Source organism: Hippocampus zosterae, chromosome 1, assembly GCF_025434085.1.
Source record: "Hippocampus zosterae strain Florida chromosome 1, ASM2543408v3, whole genome shotgun sequence".
Lineage (NCBI taxonomy): Eukaryota > Metazoa > Chordata > Actinopteri > Syngnathiformes > Syngnathidae > Hippocampus > Hippocampus zosterae.
The window spans coordinates 1,733,380-1,751,535 of NC_067451.1; the positions used below are offsets into that span (position 1 = coordinate 1,733,380).

The window sequence follows — 18,156 nt, forward strand, 5'->3', positions numbered from 1 at the left end:
CATGGTGGAATAGGGTGGTGATCGAAGGACAACTAGGCATCCGTTTATTGCATGATTTAATCAAAGGTGACGTGGAGGTCAAGCACATGTAACAAAAAGGCGCCATTTCATTGCTGTCATTTCCAATGAATTAAGTGCTGAAATTTTTTTTTTGTGGACGATGTCGCTCCTCCTTCCCACATGAAGTGCCGTTGTCTGGAAAACACGTCAATGTTACCCAAGTGCCTCTTTGCTGCGTCGACCTTTCGCTTACAACGTTCCCCAATCGGTCAGGCGGCAACCCGTCTTGCATCACACCGTCGTTAAAACGGAAGCACGATCCCTGAGATTTTAAAATTTTTTTTTCCGGTTGAGAAGCGTTCCGAAGTTCTCCACGCCGTCTTGGAAATGCGACGCATGCGTTGAGTCCACGCCGGGCTCCTCCCAAGTGCTTGCCGAGTGCTCGTCCTCATTAGGGAGCGAGAGGCGGGGTGGCCGGCCAATCGCGGGGCACATACGGTGCATCTGGAAAGTAGTGGGCGGTCACGTCTCGGGTCACATGATGTCAACGCGTGAACTCAATTGGTTAGTCGGGTTGAAACACTCGGGAGATGGGTTGGTTCTTTCAAGCGTCAAAATCCTGTGCTGAATTTTGCCATGCTGGTTCACAAAACGGCGGCAAAGCACTAATTGAAGCCCTCGACTCAATTCAACCTCGTTCCTTGACCCCCAGAAGGCTCCAAAGCCGTCCTGGCGAATGCGTGTGGTGAACACTGTGCGTCGTTTGTGAACATTAAGACTTGATGAATTGATTCCGTATTGGAATAAGCGCTGGAACATAAAGTGGCTCCGTTGAGTGTCAAACGTGAAGAGATATCGGTGATTGCCTCGTTTATGATTGAATACAAATGCAAAAATGTACACCCAACAATTGAAGTTGAATGAAAATGGGGCGTGGCATATCAAAGGGCAAAAAAGTGATTAAATTCATTTTGTTGCAGAGGGAAGACTGGGGGGGTGGGCAGGGGGGGGGGGGGCACCGCCCTGTCAGCCGCCCTTTTCACGACCCTGAATTTGGAATAAGCCTGTCAGATGAAGACTTTTTTTTTTTTTTTTTTTTTTTTTTTTTGGATTATGAGGTCAAAATCATACGCAGGAAAAAAAATGGATTCCGTTTTGGAATAAAGCCGTAACATAAAGCCGAGTTCTCCACAGAACTTCCCAAATGCAGCGTATTTCTCGGAAGGCTTTTGGGTTCCGCCACTTGTGTCAGGACGCACCCCCCCTCCCCCCCTTCTATGTAGCCAAGTGGCCCGTCTCGGCGCGCGCGTGATCCCGGGAGAGGAAGCAGTCCTCGGCGTGGGCGAAGAGGGCGGCGTCGCGGTCGTAGGCCAGCGTGGCGCGGCGCCGCTCGTCGTCGCCGTAGCGCAGCGAGTGCGCGTGCACCTGCTGGATGTGGCGCTTGATGGTGCTCACCTTCAGCGTGGCCAGCGCCGCGCCGCACACCATGCAGATCAGACCGTGCCGCCGGCAGTCGTAGTCCATCAGGAAGTCCGTGCGCCAGCGCACTTGGTAGTTCCGCCGCTGGTCCTTGCCCGGGTAGTGGCTGTGGCGCGGCGTGGCGTCCTTGGCCGCGTCCTTGACTCCTCCTCCTCCTCCTCCTCCTCCGTCGTCCTCCTCCTCTTCGTCATCCTCTTCTTCTTTCACCGCCGATTTGGTGTCGGGGGAGCTGTTCTCATTCGGGCCTCCGCCGGTATTGAGGACGGCGGCGTCACTTGTGCTGATTTCTGCAGATTGGCCAAGTCAAAAGTCAAGACGGGAGGAAGGCGCTTTTGTGGTTGCAAACGCTAAAAACGGAACGGAAAAAAATGATGTCGAGCCAACAATCCGGCAAATGCTTGCAACGCTTTACTTTTTCCCCACATTGAGTTGGGGGGGGGGGGTGTCATATGTGTCACGTCAACTTTTTGCACATTTTATCTGACAGCCTTACTCCTCAATACTCGCATGTTTGCATAGTACATGATTTTTTTTTCTTTCATTTCTGCAAATAATATATTATAATAAAAATTTTGTTCTTTGATCTGACCTTATTCCCACAAAAAAAATGAACAAATTCAAATTCCTCCAAACACGATTACAATTACAGCGGGAATTTGGACATAATTGCTCGTTTACCTGTCAAGTATTCACTCTGTGTTTATTATCGTCCCGTTCTTCAAGTTCTAATCTTTTGCAAATGGCAGGGGGGGGGGGGGGGGGGGGGCTCATCTCACCGTCTTGCGCCAGGATGCCGTCCGCGCAATAGTCTTTGGTCCAGGCGGCGGCTCTGGCTTCGCGTTCTCGCTGGCTCAGGCTGAACGTCTCGGGATGGCATTCCTGGATGTGGCGGCGGAAGCTGCGCACTTGCGTCCCGCGCAGCGCCTGAGAGCACACCATGCAGTAGACGTGGCGGCCCCGGGGCCCGTACGCCACCAGGTAGTCCAGGCGCAGCTGCCACGAGTCGCCGCACGCGCCGCGGCGCCGCTTGGTGCCCGGCCGGGGAGCCTCCACGCCGCCGTCGTCGTCACCCGTCGCACCGCCGTCCCGAGACGGCGAGGCGTCCCACGTGCCGCCATCGGCCTCGTCTTTGGCGATTGCTTCTGATTGGATCGAGTTCTCAGACTCGTCTGCCACGCCCAAGAGGAAAAAACAATTTGGTAGTTCAAGTCAACTTTACAGCACGGATGAAATTTCTTTCCTCTCGACCACAGGAGAGAGAGGAGCCGCCGCGGGTGCCCGCGCCGCCATTAAAAGGACGGTTAGCATAAAACGACCCCAAAATTGACTCTACTTGTGCGCTGAAATGTCGTGGATAAATGTCACTTGTAAGACAGTTGTATCATTTAAAAAATCACCCAGTAGTGGGGGGGGCGAGGGGCGGACTGAGAATTTACAAGTTAGTGTGCCCGAGTTGTTTCACCCGTGCACGGAAATGTCATGCGCTAAAGCAGCGGTGTCAAATTTTTGTCAGGGGCCACATTTTTGTTACCGTTTCCCTTGGAGGGAAACCAAACAACAAACGTCAATAATAACGGATTATTTAACTATTGTTCAAGTACCGTAATGAGCGGTCTGGTTGTAAAAAAATGCTTAGAATTTGTCTCTTATTTATCACGTGAGACTTTTAAATTTTGGTTTGGCAAGCATTGTGGAAGGTGACATGTTTGATTTGCTTTCGCGGGCCACATAAAATGATGTGGCGGGCCAGATGTGGCCCCCGGGGCCTTGAGTTTGACACCTGTGCGCTAGAGGAAGTTACGAGTGCTCACCGTGAGTGTGAGCCCAGGCCTGCAGGACGCAGTGCTTCTGCTCGGAGGAGTAGACGAGCGAGTCGGGGTGGCGCTGGAGGACGTGGCTCTTGATGTGGTCCAGGTGCAGCGAGGGCAGCTGGCCGCCGCACAGCATGCACAGCAGCCGGCCCGCCTCCGCCTCGTACTCCATCAGGAACTCCTGGCGGAACCACGCGTGCAGCGACGCGTTCAGGTAGCACTCCAGCGTGCGGGCCTCCGCCGCCGCCGCCGCCTCATCGCCGGCCTCGTCGCCCGTCGCCTCGGGCCCGGGAGAGAGGCTCCGCCTCTGCTGCGGCTGTGCCTCGGGTGCCGCGGCTCCTGGAGGATGTGGAGCGCAGGTGAGTCGGAAAACAAAATCGCTAGTTATTTAGCACCACGCCTGTTTGTATTTTTAACTGCACCATAATAGACACGATGGACCAAAATCTTACTTGCATTTTATACAATGCACATTTTTTTAAAACGATGAATGACCCATTAGGGTGGTCTGGTGGTCTAGTGGTTAGCACGTGGGCTTCACAGTGCAGAGGTACCGGGTTCGATTCCAGCTCCGGCCTCCCTGTGTGGAGTTTGCATGTTCTCCCCGGGCCTGCGTGGGTTTTCTCCGGGTGCTCCGGTTTCCTCCCACATTCCAACAAACATGCGTGGCAGGCTGATTGAACACTCTAAATTGTCCCTAGGTGTGAGGGTGAGCGCGAATGGTTGTTCGTTTCTGTGTGCCCTGTGATTGGCTGGCAACCGATTCAGGGTGTCCCCCGCCTACTGCCCGGAGACAGCTGGGATAGGCTCCAGCACCCCCCCCCCCCCCCGCGACCCTTGTGAGGATCAAGCGGTACGGAAGATGAATGGATGAATGAATGACCCATTAAAAAAAAAAAAAAAGCAGCTTCATGCATAAACGAGTTGCCGACTAATTTTGTGACTCATCCCTGACGTAGATGCGAATGGACTCACCGACATCGTCGGCGAGCTCTTCGCCGTCGGCTTCCGGGTGCCCCCGAGGCGATGTTCGGACGGGTCGGGCGCCGAGGCTCAGGTGGCTCTCCCAGCCCGAGCGGATGACCTCCTTGTCGGCGGGGCTCCACAGCAGCGAGTCGGGGTGCTTCTGGCGGATGTGGCGCTTGATGGTGCTCAGCTTGAGGGTGGCCAGCGAGCTGCCGCACACCATGCAGATCATGCCGTGCCGCAGCGGGTCAAAGTCCATCAGGTACTCGCTGCGCCAGTACTCGTGGTAATAGCGCCGGTGGTCCCGGCCCGGGATGCGACTCAGGCCGGGCCGCGACGCCCGCCGCACTTTGCGTCCCGATGGCCCCGGCGCCGGCGACAGGATCGGGGGCCGGTCCGGGCCCTCGCTGATGCTCCAGTAGCTGGTGCCCGGCGATCGGACCGGCCCTGCCAGGACCGCCGAATCCGCCTCGCATTCGTCTTGGGTCGCGTGGCCATTGGAAAGTGCGTCTTCTGCTAAAAAGGCACAACCCTTATTGGACTCGATTGCGTATATTCGTGTTCTCTATTGGGTTGAGGTCAGGGATTTTCGAGGGCAATGTTGAAAGATAAAACTGGTCAGCAGCAAATTTCAATCAAGGATGCACTTTGCTGCCATCTCGAGCTCAAGCAACTGTTAAAATGTTAAAAAGTTTGGACCGCGTTATGGAGAATTGAAGCCACTGGTGGCCATCTTACATTGCCACTGACTGAGGTTACCTAACTTGAACATCGTAATGTTCAAGTTAGGTTTCAGTAGCATTTTCAAACTATTTTCTGTCCAAAATGCCACGTGTGGTTGTACGGTCATACTAATAAGTCAGGCAGAAGCTCTAAATGCTCATTTCATCTGTGAGATTGAAATGTTTAAAAAAAATCTGATAATGTGTATGTGGGAGTGATGACGATTTATCACGGTCTTTCAATCACGATACTGAGACACTGCAGTCTGTCAAATTTGCTTTTGCTAGGGATCCTGGTGTAATAACGCAGTGGTCACTGTGTTTTCAGATTTGAAAAAACATCACTGCTTCATCACATCACACTCCAGCCGCCAGAGCCGATTGGCAGCCCAGGTTAGTATGTAAATCGTGGAGTTGGAGCCTAGCTCAGATGACTTGATGGCTTTGAGACTAGCTCCACCCTTGTACTGATTGCCAGTCGGTCACAGGGCACAGCTAGACCTACCCAGGCATTTACAGAGAAGACGCCCATTACAGTTGTCGTTCAGTAAAATGGGATGAGGTCCATCTCACATGCAACCAAATGAGAGGAGGCGGGATAGAAGACTGAAATGAATTGAATGGAACTTTATTGTCAAATGTGCTGTGCGTAATGTAACATACAGCACAGATTGGTGTTCATCCCTATGGGCCCTGCGAATGGCTGGCGCCCAGTCCAGGGTACAGCCCACCCCCAAATGAAATCCAGCCAGCAGGGAGAAACCCCAGCAGCACTTTTGAAAGTGAATTAGTAGTGTTTAGTAGTGTAGTAGGCCTTCATGCTAATGCTAGCTGGTTCGGTGTTTTTTTTAAGGATGTAATGCCGCCACCGTCCACACGATGGGGTCCGCGCGCGCCTCGGCGCTGTTAAGCCTTTGTTTACAGGAGCCCACACAGACAGAGGGGCCAAGCCGTATTGGTATTGTCCCACTGACAATGGCCGTGGGTTTGACAGCCACGCACGCATTAAAAGCATGACACTGAGTTTCCTTTTTCTTCAAAGTCACCTCACCTCCCGAGTGGCTGTGCCCGCGGGCCGCCTCGTCCTCCTCCTCCTCCTCCTCCCCGCGTACGGTTAATGAGAGCGGCTCCGGCCGTGGCCGAGCCCGCTCGGCACCCCGGAGCTCGGTGGCGTCGTCCATCCCGCACTCGCTCCGGTTCCGGGACGTGTCACGCGCGCACGAGCACGTTCGCGAGGCGCATCTGGCATCTCACGGAAGCCCCGACGACCCGCGCGTGCGTGCGCGCGCGAGCGACACCCTCAACGTAAACCCCTCTATTGACAAGTTAACAGTTTTTCCTCCCGTGGAAAAGGTGCGACAAAAGCGTGAGCGTGGGCCTCCAGTCGCGTATTTTGGAGACTCTTGCTTGTCTTCAGGGTGGGGAGCCGGACGAGGGGCCCCTGGGGCTCCTTAAGGGGCTCCTGGGTAAATTTAAAGAGACAGTACTCGTGTCCACGAGAGCCCAGAGCCGCCGTTGCGTCATCACACGTCCGTCGGGGCGAACCTAATGATCATCGTCATTAGTATTAGTCGTAGATGGATGGATGGATGAATACATTTTTATTACTTTTAAATGCAGGATAAAAATCAATGCCAGTGTAATCTGAAGGTGTGGAATGAGTTTATACTTTTTTTAAAAAAAGAAAATGAATATTACTTATTTGTGATTTTCTTTTAAGATAGACACAAATATTGTTTTGGGATTGTTTTTTTTTTATTGTGGCTATTTTACACACTTGGGTTTTTACTGGTTTTGCCTGTTTTATACATTTTGTATGTATTTGTATGTAAAAATGTATTTTATTTCCCACATTCTAATCTTTTATTCTATTTTCCTCAATATTTACGCACACGTTTTAAATATTTTCCATTGTACTCTTCAAATTATTCTTATTTCACATGCACTTTTAAAACACAATCACCCCTTAAGAATGTTTTTATTTCCTCCACAGTTTGACCTTTTATTCATTGTATTCTTTTTTTACGCGCATCCATCATTTTAGAATTTTTATTTTTACACACACAAGCATTTTTCATATATTTTTCGACCACCGCCAAGATTTTTGGCTTGACCTTTTTTTACATTTTATTGAATACATGCACACGTTTTAAAATATGTATATTTCATGCACACTACGTACCTTTTATTTTATTCACGTTGAACGCAAGTTACAATATTATTTTTGACTTACATTTTTAGGCAGTTTCGTTTTCATTCTATATTATTCATATTTTAGGCACGCACCTTTAAATCATATTTTATGCTCATTAGTGTTATTATGATTCGATGTTTATGAATAAATGTATTCACAGTATAACGCCATCATCCCGAACATGTGTGTCCACAGACCACAGAGTGGGTCGGGCCAATATCCGGGTCCTGCCGTGCGTTGTCAAGGCAGCCAGTCCCCGGCTAGCTAGTGGCGTGAGCTAACCGTGCGGTCCTCTCGGAGCTGTCCTCACATAGACCGAAAAAGAAACCCTCACTACCGTTAAAAAAACAAACCAAAAAAAAAAACCCGAGTCAAATTACTCTGTGACCAGGTAAACGACCGTGCATGCTTTCAATTCGCTTGCTCCTTTCTCGCTTGCCGCGCGAGGCCCACGGGCGCAGACAACCGACGAGGACAAGATGTCCATTGTGAGACGCGGTCCGTAGCCTCGTTCGACGACCGTGCCCCCCCCCCACACACACACACACACTTCCGCCGCCAAAGCCGTTTTGCACTATTTTTTGGTCACGTACTCGCAAGGATTTGAGTTTGCTGCGGTTTGAATGAAGCAAAAGGCTCCCAAAATGGGACGTTTTGGCAGTTGGAGGACACAGTTCAAGGGATAGTGTCACAGTGACGACACATTTTAAAGGGATAGTCGGACTTTAGCACCCCCACCCCGCCAAAAAAAAAACAGACGTTAGATAAAAGCAAACTTAACGTTCGTAAAACATAAAAACAAGAAACGTAATTATATTATCGGTATTGTGAGCCGCTGTATTATTGTGTAACTTTTTACCATGAACTCCACTTCGAGAATTCAAAGGTTGCTTGATTCAGTTAAAACACGGGTTTCAAACGCGAGGCCCGGGGGCCACATCTGGCCCGCGACATCAATTTTTGTGGCTGCGAAAGCAAATTGTCAAGTACTTCATTGTCAAATGTCCGATGAAATTTCTTCCCTCTCGAGACAAAATTGTGCACTTTGACCGGTTGTTTTTCACTGAAATACCAACACTGAAGACTTTTTTAAAATGCTTAGACATTGCATTTGTTACCAATCCCCTTTTTATAATAAATGTAGTATTTGAACAAACTAGGTAGCGGTATTCCATTTGTTGTGTACTGTATATATTTATTGAGGGTCCACTTTCATATTGACCCTCTGAAGGAAAACGTAACTATGATGTTACCCTTGACAAAAATGAGTTTAAAACCCCTGAACTAAAATGTATTGCACAGAAACATTTCAAAAAGATTGTACTTCCAATAAGAGTCTACACACATATTCATTTTTTAATGTATATGTTTATTTTTTTAATCAATTAGTATGTTTCTTTGTTGATATTTTTGGGGAAGCTTTTTGACCTTTTCTTCTTGTTTTGTACTCCCACCAGCCCTTGTATGATCTGCTCCGTGTCCCGTAGAACACACGACTCTTTGCATGATCCTGTAAGCACAGCCACGGCGGAACAAAACCTCCTGGACGGAAGGAATGAGGGACTCCATGGGACGAGATTTTGCGCGTTTGCAGTAGCATGCCGACGGTCAAGAGTGAAGGTGACTCGGCCTCCGAGTTGGACGGCGCCACCTCGACGACTTCCAGTTCGGCGGGTCTCTCGGTTAAAACCACTCGGACTGTCGGGACCATGACCAACGGTGGCCGGACACGAGTCACGCGGGTCAAAATCGAGCAGGCGTCAGCAACGGAGAATGAGAATGAGGAGGATCGGGTGGCTCGTCGCCGGGAGCAGTGGAGGCTGAAAAAGCGAGAGCAGCGGGCCAAGATAGCTGCGAGGCTCACCAAAACCAGAGAGAGAATCTCGCCGGTGATAACTGCGCCCGCTCACTTTCTTTTTCCTCACGCCAACCAAGGTGGCCAAACCCAAACGCAGACTTTGCGCAAATCCACTCAAATGACGACAGAATCTTCGCGAAGGTCTCCGCATTTTGTACCTCTGTCGAACATCACTCGATGCCGAACACCATGGCAGAGATCCTTGGAAGCGCAGAGACATCAAAAAGTCAAATCCCTGTCCAGGACCTTGACGTCGAAAATGAGAAGCGTCCCACCGGTGGATGCCGGCGACACCCCGGAGCGGATCATCGCCAAACAGAGAGAGTACTGGCGGATTAAAAAGCGGGAGCAGCGAGCAAAGATGTCGATGGAGGCGAAGGCCCGGCTCAAGGAGAAGGACTCCCTGAAGCGGCGAGTCCGACGCTACCAGAATATCTTGAAGGAGATGAGGAGGGCACGGGCGTCGGAGCGTGGACTCGAGACCATCGGGGGCTTCATCAAAGAGGACGGGACCGTGTCCGCGGGCATTCCCCGGACAAAGTCCGTCAATGGCGTCGCCGGGAACGACGGGCTTGCGGTTTTTGAACCCAAAGTCTTTCTGCGAGCTCCCACCCAAAGCTCAAAGACGACGCCCGTCAATTCTTTCACGAGTCACCTCAGCCTCACTTGCAAGGCCGGCTCTCCCGAGGCCGCCTCCCGAGTCGGCCGGGCGGCCGGCTGCGTCATGAAAATGCTGGTTTCGGATAAAGCCTTGACCAATGAAGACCGGATGGCGAAGAAGCGCGAATACTGGAGGGTGACCAAGCGGCAACAGCGGGCGGCACGCGCCGCTCGCCTGGGGCAGGAGGTCGCCCCGACGCTCCAAAGCGACAAGGCCCCGAGGCCGGCGTCCCAAGCGTCTCTCTCGAACGCGAGCGAGCCGACTCGCGCCGTCAAACGGGACCCTGATCTAAATCCTACCCCGGAGCAAGACCATAGTCCAGACCTCAAGCCTTCGCTCGCGGTGCCCAAGCGCGAGTCGGACCCGGCTCCGGCCGCCGACTCCCAGGCTACCACTCTGCTGGTGGTGGCCTCAATGAAGAAGCTTCTGGAAGAGTCCCTGAGCACGGTGAACGACGGCAAAGACCAAAAGCCTGATGTTGAAACCAAGGTGAAAGGGGAACCCGATAAACCGGAGGTGAGCGAGGAGCCCGACGGAGCGAAGGTGGTCCCTGTCGTCCGAGCTCAAGACCCCGATGCGGTCCCCCGGCATTGCCCGAGCCCGGTGGCCAGCCTGCAGAAGAAGCGGGAGTACTGGAAGCTGATGAAGAGGCAGCAGAGGGCTCGGCAGAAGGAGAGGCGGGGCAAGGGCGGCGGCGGCGGCGGCGGGCGTGGTGCCGGTGCCCGGAGTCTTCCCCTCAGGAGCAACCAGGTGACACACCTTGGTGATCATTCCCCACATTGCTCGACGCCGGTCTGGGGATTGGGTAGCGGGTGTGCATTCTGTTTGCGGTCCGGTCTGCGCATGCCCTGGCGCGTTCCCGTCAGTGTCCACTCCTGCGGAAATCTGAAATCTTGAAAGGTTTCTTGTTGTTTTTCGCTCCGCATCATCGATGCGTTTTTTTTTTTTTTTGTCTCGCAGGCTCCGCCTCTGGCCGTGCGCTCCGTCAACGTCGCCAAGACGCCGGTGAAGCTCCTTCCTAAGCCGGCCTCGTCTCCGGGCGGCGGCGTTCCCGTCGTGCTGCTCAAATTGCCCGAGACCCTCGCCGTCAAACCGCCCGACTGCGCGGACTCGGACCCGGCGCTCCCCGCTCTGAAACCCCCGGACAACCCGCTTTCCCACATAATCCTGCACCTCATCGAGCCTCCCGCCCGAAGCGCGCCGCCCGCTCCTTTGACGCGGTCGCGGCCGTCCCCGGCGCCGCTTCGCGCCGTGAGCACGCCCAAGCGCCGCCCCGAGGAGTCTGAGGAAGACTTTTTGAAGCGCAAACGCGAGTACTGGAGGATTAAAAAGAAGCAGCAGAGAGCCAGGAAGTCTCAGGGCGGGAAGTGGATCTCTGAGAGGAGCGACTGCCCGTCGCCTGCTCGGGACCTCCAGGTACAAAGTATCGGGGAACAAAACCCAGGGCCGGTTACCGACGCGGTCGGCTAAAGCGGGCCATCTGGAGTCTCCATGGCAACGCCAGACACTAATCTCTTTATTTCAATACAACACACAAATCGTTGTTGATCTATGCTCGCGTGACGGCCGCATTTTATTTTTATTTTACCTTCTTATGGAATACATGGAATTTTTTTTTCTTCTATCACACAGGAGTTTTGTCAGCAGACCATGTCGGACCCTTTCAGCGACGCAGCAGAACATCTTATCAGGTAACGTTTTAAAGAATGCATTTTTGGGGGTTTGTTTGTTGTTAGGGCGGCCCGGTAGTCCAGTGGTTAGCGCGTCGGCTTCACAGTGCAGAGGTACCGGGTTCGATTCCAGCTCCGGCCTCCCTGTGTGGCGTTTGCATGTTCTCCCCGGGCCTGCGTGGGTTTTCTCCGGGTGCTCCGGTTTCCTCCCACATTCCAAAAAAACATGCGTGGCAGGCTGATTGAACACTCTAAATTGTCCCGAGGTGTGAGTGTGAGCGTGGATGTTTTTTTGTCTCTGTGTGCCCTGCGATTGGCTGGCAACCGATTCAGGGTGTCCCCCGCCTACTGCCCGAAGACAGCTGGGATAGGCTCCAGCACCCCCCGCGACCCTAGTGAGGATCAAGCGGCTCGGAAGATGAATGAATGAATGAATGTTTGTTGATACAGATGAAGACCACCTTGGGGCAGGCACATTTTTTTTTTTTTTTTTTTTTTCCAAGATGGCGCCCGAGTAGGCAGCCTTCGGCAAGTGCTCTTCAAGAGCCTTGCTTTTTTGTTCTTTTTTGCTGTTTTTGTCTTTTGTTTTGTCACATGTTGTTTGTTGTTTGATCGTGTGGACCTGATATGGACTGTTTTCAGCGCTTTTTGGCCACGACATTCGTCAAAGGAGCAGTATCTGTGCTTGGTGGTTGCGCCTTCTCGGCAGCACGCGTGTACCAGCACAGATTTTGATTGGGAGGAATGTCGTCGCCATTGACTGTCGGTGCTGGATAGACCTGGGGCGCTTGTGTTTTTTGCGCCAGTAATGGGCAGCATTTTTCACAACCCCGATTTGTTCAGTGGCTATGTCAGCGCTGTTGGACAGTTGGCGTCGGTGCGGCTGGATGGATGGCCGCTGAAGTTGAGGATGAGGAGAGAGGAGCGTTGGCGAAGAGCACCGATGCGTATTTGGAACCGTGAGTCGCCGCTTGGAATTGAAGTGGATTTCCATGGGACAGGAGAAGTGAACCAATCTCTTTTTTCGTCAATGGATGCTACAGCTTCTTGTTGACTTTGAAACTTAGCTTGTAGCCGACGTGTGCTCATTTTGAGCATGACGTCTCTGATCCACTGGTTAAAGGACACTTTGATTCTCTCCTCTTTCATCTCAAACCGCTTCAAACAACAAAGCGTGTGACGGAAAAGTGGTTAGGACTGCACGACTGTTTGTGTTTTATGTTGTGTGTTGTGTTTATTATTTTACTTTATGTTAACTGTTTTGTAAAGCGCTTTGTTACAGCTGCCGCTGTTGTGAAAGCGCTATATAAATCAGAATGTATTGTATTGTATTGTATTGTATGAGCAAAATCTTAATCGATTTAGCTAACACTCATGTATACAGTAACCTTGTCAAAGAACAGCAAACGGTATAAAAATCCTTATCAGCTCGGCTGTAGTCCGCTCATGCGACCACATCGTATTGATCTTTTTTTTTTGCAGCAATTCGGTGGACGGCGAGGACGACTCTCACGACGCGACACCGATGCCAGGTAACATACTGACAGATGTGAGCTCTAAAAAAAATTTTTTTTTAAAATACATTTGAATATTCCTCAACCGCCTCGCCAGATGAGCTTCTGTCAGCCGACGCCGAGCGCACCCCCCCCGGCGATGATGATGATCCCGTGTCGGAGGACACGTGGAGGAATTTCTACCTCATGGACTACGACCCCCTCAACCAGCTGCTGGTGTGCATGGCGTGCGGCGAGCAGCAGCACTCGCACAGCCCGGAGGGCGCGCTGGCGCACATCGACGAGACCCACCCGCAGACGCGCGCCCTGGAGCCCGCCGAGCGCCGCCGCATCCTGGAGGCCTGGGACGAGCAGGTGTCGCGGCGCGAGCGCTTCTTCACTCGGCAGCTCCAGCGGCGCCACGCCACTGCGGCAGGTAGGCGCACCGCTCTGTTTTTCCAGAGAAATTTTGAGCATCGTCGCGTCATGAAACTTTAAACTGTGTTCCAAATGATGACGTGGAAAGTGCTTCTGTGAACGTAATTCATTTGCGTGCCATGATAAAGGCTTATTCAGGAGTTTCCGCCACGCATCGTATTACGAGAGCAGCCGTTGAATTGCGGCGCTGAAAATGGTGGTTCTTTGAAATAATTTGGAGGCTATCCGGGAGCAAAAAAAAAAAAAAAATGGGTTTGTTCGCCAAAAAAAAGGCATATGGAGGAGTTTTGTCATGCAAGTTTGTCATTGACTGGACATTTCAAGAATTCAGAGAGTACAAATTGGTTTGTTAAAAAAAAAAAAAAATTAAAAGAGTAATAAGGAGTTTCTGTTACCCAAGGGGTTCATATTAAGAAGGCAGCTGTTAAAAAAAAAAAAAAGTCTGAATTATATGATGATTTTTTTAATGAAAGTCATCATTCTTGTCAATAATTTGAAAATGATCGTTCAGTTGAATGATGTAATGCGCAACTCGGAGCACAATTGGCGTTAGTTGCGGGAAAAAAAGGTCCATGAAGGAGTTTCGGCCACTGAAGGAAAACACCCTCGTACCATTTCAGTCGCGCGTGTGCAACTCAGAAACTTTGTTGTTCCGCTGAAGCTGCCGTCAGGAGTTTCACTCAAGCAAATTTGAATCGAATGATGTCGTCATCGTGGCAGTTTTGTTTTGTTTTGTTCAAAACAGGAAGCTCATGCAATTGTTGATTTTTTTTTTTTTCTACCGGTTAAGAGAATGAACCAAAACGGCGGCTCGCTGCTCATTTGGAGCGCAGTTTATTGCTCGTTTCACTAAAGACCTTCCCCACATTGACTGATGTTGCCATGGCAATTGCAGCAATTTTTCAGTGCAGGCATTCGTTGATAACGCCCCCACGCTTGTTTTTTTTTTTTTTTTTGCAGAAACGTACAGGAACTGAACTGCGGGACAAAAGCAACCTTCTCCAGCATGATGACGACGACGTTCCATCGAGAAGTTGTTCATTTGAGACAATGCAATTGATGCATATACACATCAGGGATCGGCAACTAAGGGTGGCTGCGGGCCCAATTTTTAAATTTTTTTTTTCCCTTCTTCACAGTTGGATCACTGGCCGAACTGACTTGACTCATCAGGTAAAACCTGCTTGTCCTACCTAAAAACAAAATCTCGCGGGCCAGTCGGCGATTGGGTGCCCCGTGTAGGAAATCCCGCGGAGCGCAAAGGCTCGTCACAATATCCGGGCACTTTTAAGACTGCAAATGTTGCATCGCTAATTTATCAGGGGGGAGTTTTCCTCGTCAACGTCATCTGGCAGGCCAGATATTATTGGCATAGGGTCCATTTTGGCCCGCGGGCCGAATGTTGCCGACCACTGCTGATTACAGCGCACTTGATTACCGTTTGGGTCAACCTCTCAAGAGTGGATTTGGGACTTGTTTACAGTTTTCAAATGCATTTTTTTTTCTGCAATTAAAACTTTTTTTTTTTAACCTTTGGAATAATTTGGTCTTCTTTCGTCACATGTGAGTTAGTCCTTATTGAGGCCGCACGCCGGACATGTGATGTGCAGGGTTCAAGTCTCGGCTTTGTCCCCCCCCCCCCAAAACACGCACGTTGGATTCATCGAAGACTCCTAACTTGCGATTCCGGTCCAGGGTGGCGCCAGCTTACCCGCGACGTCTTGTGAGGACAAGCATTTTCGAAAACGGAAGGGGAGATGCGTCCTACGGTCAGTTGCTGCGCCTTCTCGCCTCCTCCGTGACCTCGGGCGCCGGGCACTCCTCCCTCGGGGACTCCTCTCTCGAGGTTTCCGCTCGCAGCTCCCTTGTGCCGGCTTGCAAGCGGAACACGGTGGGGATCTGACCCAGGATGGGGTTGCTCTCCTGGAGACCGCTGATCCACTGGTTGAGGGTGGCCTGGTCCCCCTGGCTGGTCATGCACATGGCAAAAACTGGACCTTCATCCACTGGACAAAAAAAAAAAAAATACACAATCAAGTTACCCAACTTTTTTTTTTTTTAAGAATCCAATCCGAAATGTGATCATCTTACAATCTTCTACATCAAAGGTCTCCAAGTCCCCAAAGTCCCGATCAAAGTCAAGGTCGAGTTGCAGAGGATAGTATAGACACCGCTCTGGGTCAAAGGACTCCTCCACCTTTATTTAAAAAAAAAAAAGACAATTAAAAAAAATAATTAATTTGGCTTTATTTTGGTTAAGATGACAAAATTCCGTTAAGTATATTTCATAGTCTTTGGATGTCTTTTGAAACCAGGTCTGGCCTTGCTCACCTTGTCGCCGGGCGGCACGGGTTCGGCTCGGAGAACATAGTAGTGGACGCACGTCTTCCTCAGCCAGAGGGGGAAAGGTCCCTCCACGAAAACGGGCCTGCTCGGGTCGTGCTTCCCGAGGAGCTCCATCTGGTCGGGGCTTTGGATGCCGACGATGTGGGGGAGGCTGATCTGGTGGCCGCTCTCCGTCGCATCCGTGCAGGGCATCTGGTGAGGACATCCGCTAATTGACTCGCGTGGCGGCAACACTGATGGAAAATGACAGTTTCACTTTGGAGTGAATGACAGTGTCACTTTTTGAAACGTCCCCTCAGGAAAAATAAAAATACAGATAACGTAAAAATAAAAACTTCCTCTTTGTGCAAAAGATAATCTCTTGTCAAATCATGTACACCCCGATTTCAAAAAGAAAAGCTATGAGAATGTTTCAAATGAAAATTTCCTAATTTAAAAAGCCACCCTCATTAGTGAACAAAAAAAAAAGATTTCGGCAATTGATCCCCCACCCCACACAACTGTACTGGTTTTAGGTCAGAGTAATGATGGACAAAGTTAAGAAATGATTTATCTTGCTCTCATTTTTCTCTCACTAAGACCTTTTGAAGCTGCTGCTACTGGACCTGAAAAAAAAATGTTCATCACAAAGTGAAATGGCCTGAAAAGGCAACCTGGTAAACGGTGACTTTGGCGTCCAGGTCGTTGGCGATGCGCTTCAGGCTGAAGCGAGCCAGTTCCACCGGGTCTTCGGGCAGGTGATGCGGGATGGGGAAAGGGTTGGCGTGTTTGAATTTGGGGAACCAGTACATGATGCGCTGGTACTTCCTCATTGGGTGGGCCTTGGCGCCAAAAATCTGAACCAGCAGGACCTTGGTCTCCACGTTGGGCATGACACCTGGCGTGAAAGAAAAATTGAGCTTGGCCTTCAGAGCGCCTCGTGAAACTCGTAACACGCACCGTAGTTCTCCATTTGTTCCAGTAGCTGCACGGCGCACTCCTGCTGCCGGGGGTAATGATTGAACATGCGCTGGATGAAGTTCCTGGGCACAAACACCTCCTTGGGGAAGACGTCCAGCAGCTGGTTGTAGACGGCCAGGTCACGCTCCACGCCGAACTCGGGCATCTTCTTGAGTGCGGCGTAGATGAACTCCACGTGACCCCGCCGCCTCACATCGGCCTTGGCGAACGCCTGCAGCGCCTCGGCAAAGGAGGCCTTGGTTTTGTGCTCCGCGGCGAAGGGGTCGCGCGTGGCCACGGGCGTCTTGGTGCGGTCCTCGCCGATGAACTCGGCGGTCACGGGGCCACCTTTGTTACCGCGGAAACACCTCACGGCCTGTACCAAGTCGTCAGAGGATGCCGTGTCAATGGATAAGGGGTTCGCATCATTTCTGGGAGCAGCAGTAACAGTCGCGTTGTCGTCATGCTCATGAAAAACTAGTTTTTTTGTGTTTTGTTTTTTTTACTCTCAGGACAAGTAAATGTACTCAGAAAGTGCATGACTTAATATTTTGTATGTGGATTATTTAAAATTTGATGGGTGGACATAAAATTATTCAATTCTTTTGGCACGCAGGCCCCAACAACAGTTTTACCTGATCATCCTGTGGACTGCGTAGTGAACTGGGGCGAGTGGGCCGGGCTGCAGGGTAGGCGGACTGGCCAAGCAGCCGGAGCAGGCAGCGTGTGCACTTCATGGTCGGACTGCAGCAGTGGGAAGAAAACACCTGACAGTCGACTACACAAAATGACCTGAGAGAGAGAGAGGTGTGTTTGTATATATACGGTATATATTTTCTTTTTTTAGTTTACTAACAGTCACCATTTACTCGCTGTGTTTTGCTACTTTAGGACAATATGAGCGGAATAATTTTCGCACTGACAAAAAAGGAGCCCCGTAGAAGGCAATCGACCACAGGGTATCTGCTTCTAAACCAGTGAAGTTGCCAGTCTGTCCAATACATTAAATATTATCCAAATTTAAAGTATAATATAGATATTATTTAATGGAATAAATATTTTTGTTGTCATATGTTTAAGCACAGTGTTAATCTTTAAACTGCAAAATGTCAACACTGCTGTATATATTTTTTGTTTATCTGTTACAGTATTTTTTTTTACTTTCCGAGCAGCGCGTAACATTTTTTAAGATCCAATTCAGTTGAATGTGACTTTTAATGACAATAAATTTCCATTTAATTTTTTAAGAGCAGTTTCAAGACATTTGGGTGGAGCTGTCATTTCACTTTTATGCAATTCAATCGTTATTTAAGTAACCTGGTTAAATTAAAGTGCAGTACCGTTTTGATCTGAAACTGCCAAAGGTTACAGTGGCTTATAATAATAGCAAATATACATTTTAGAAATGAAACCGTTCGACATGATTTATTCAAACGGCACATCGCGATTGGGATGAGGGTCAATGTTAAAACCGAGCCTTTTTTCATGTCGCACATTGACGTATGCGTGTATTTAAAAAGCTTTTTTCCTGACCCGTCTCCTTCAAGTTGCTCTTCATGAGTGTCACCGTGCAAAAACA

The 18,156-nt window shown here is 50.3% G+C and overlaps 3 protein-coding genes across 5 annotated transcripts; 1 reads left to right on the forward strand and 2 right to left on the reverse strand.

Moving 5' to 3' along the window:
* Positions 1-43: 43 nt before the first annotated feature.
* zfta (zinc finger translocation associated) lies at positions 44-7,047 on the reverse strand. 2 transcript variants are annotated; one of them, XM_052066263.1, is made up of 5 exons: positions 6,030-7,047; positions 4,266-4,769; positions 3,291-3,629; positions 2,256-2,648; positions 44-1,766 (listed from the first exon to the last, which is right to left on the reverse strand). In XM_052066263.1, the coding sequence occupies exons 1-5, from the start codon at positions 6,157-6,159 to the stop codon at positions 1,276-1,278; spliced, it is 1,857 nt and encodes a 618-aa protein (XP_051922223.1). In that variant the 5' UTR covers positions 6,160-7,047; the 3' UTR covers positions 44-1,275. The 2 variants fall into 2 exon arrangements, with proteins under 2 accessions (XP_051922223.1, XP_051922216.1); XM_052066256.1 differs by having other exon boundaries at positions 4,266-4,772.
* A 362-nt stretch (positions 7,048-7,409) lies between these two features.
* On the forward strand, positions 7,410-14,796 carry si:dkey-28a3.2 (uncharacterized). The gene is made up of 7 exons (XM_052079794.1): positions 7,410-7,563; positions 8,630-10,441; positions 10,652-11,107; positions 11,324-11,382; positions 12,844-12,893; positions 12,973-13,290; positions 14,253-14,796. Exons 2-7 carry the CDS (start codon positions 8,771-8,773, stop codon positions 14,267-14,269), a joined length of 2,571 nt encoding a protein of 856 aa, XP_051935754.1. The 5' UTR covers positions 7,410-7,563; positions 8,630-8,770; the 3' UTR covers positions 14,270-14,796.
* On the reverse strand, positions 14,111-18,149 carry ecsit (ECSIT signaling integrator). 2 transcript variants are annotated; one of them, XM_052079804.1, is made up of 7 exons: positions 18,112-18,149; positions 17,213-17,321; positions 16,578-16,953; positions 16,292-16,515; positions 15,624-15,830; positions 15,384-15,489; positions 14,111-15,298 (listed from the first exon to the last, which is right to left on the reverse strand). In XM_052079804.1, the coding sequence occupies exons 2-7, from the start codon at positions 17,312-17,314 to the stop codon at positions 15,063-15,065; spliced, it is 1,251 nt and encodes a 416-aa protein (XP_051935764.1). In that variant the 5' UTR covers positions 17,315-17,321; positions 18,112-18,149; the 3' UTR covers positions 14,111-15,062. The 2 variants fall into 2 exon arrangements, with proteins under 2 accessions (XP_051935764.1, XP_051935768.1); XM_052079808.1 differs by lacking the exon at positions 18,112-18,149 and having other exon boundaries at positions 17,213-17,358.
* Between the last annotated feature and the right edge of the window lie 7 nt (positions 18,150-18,156).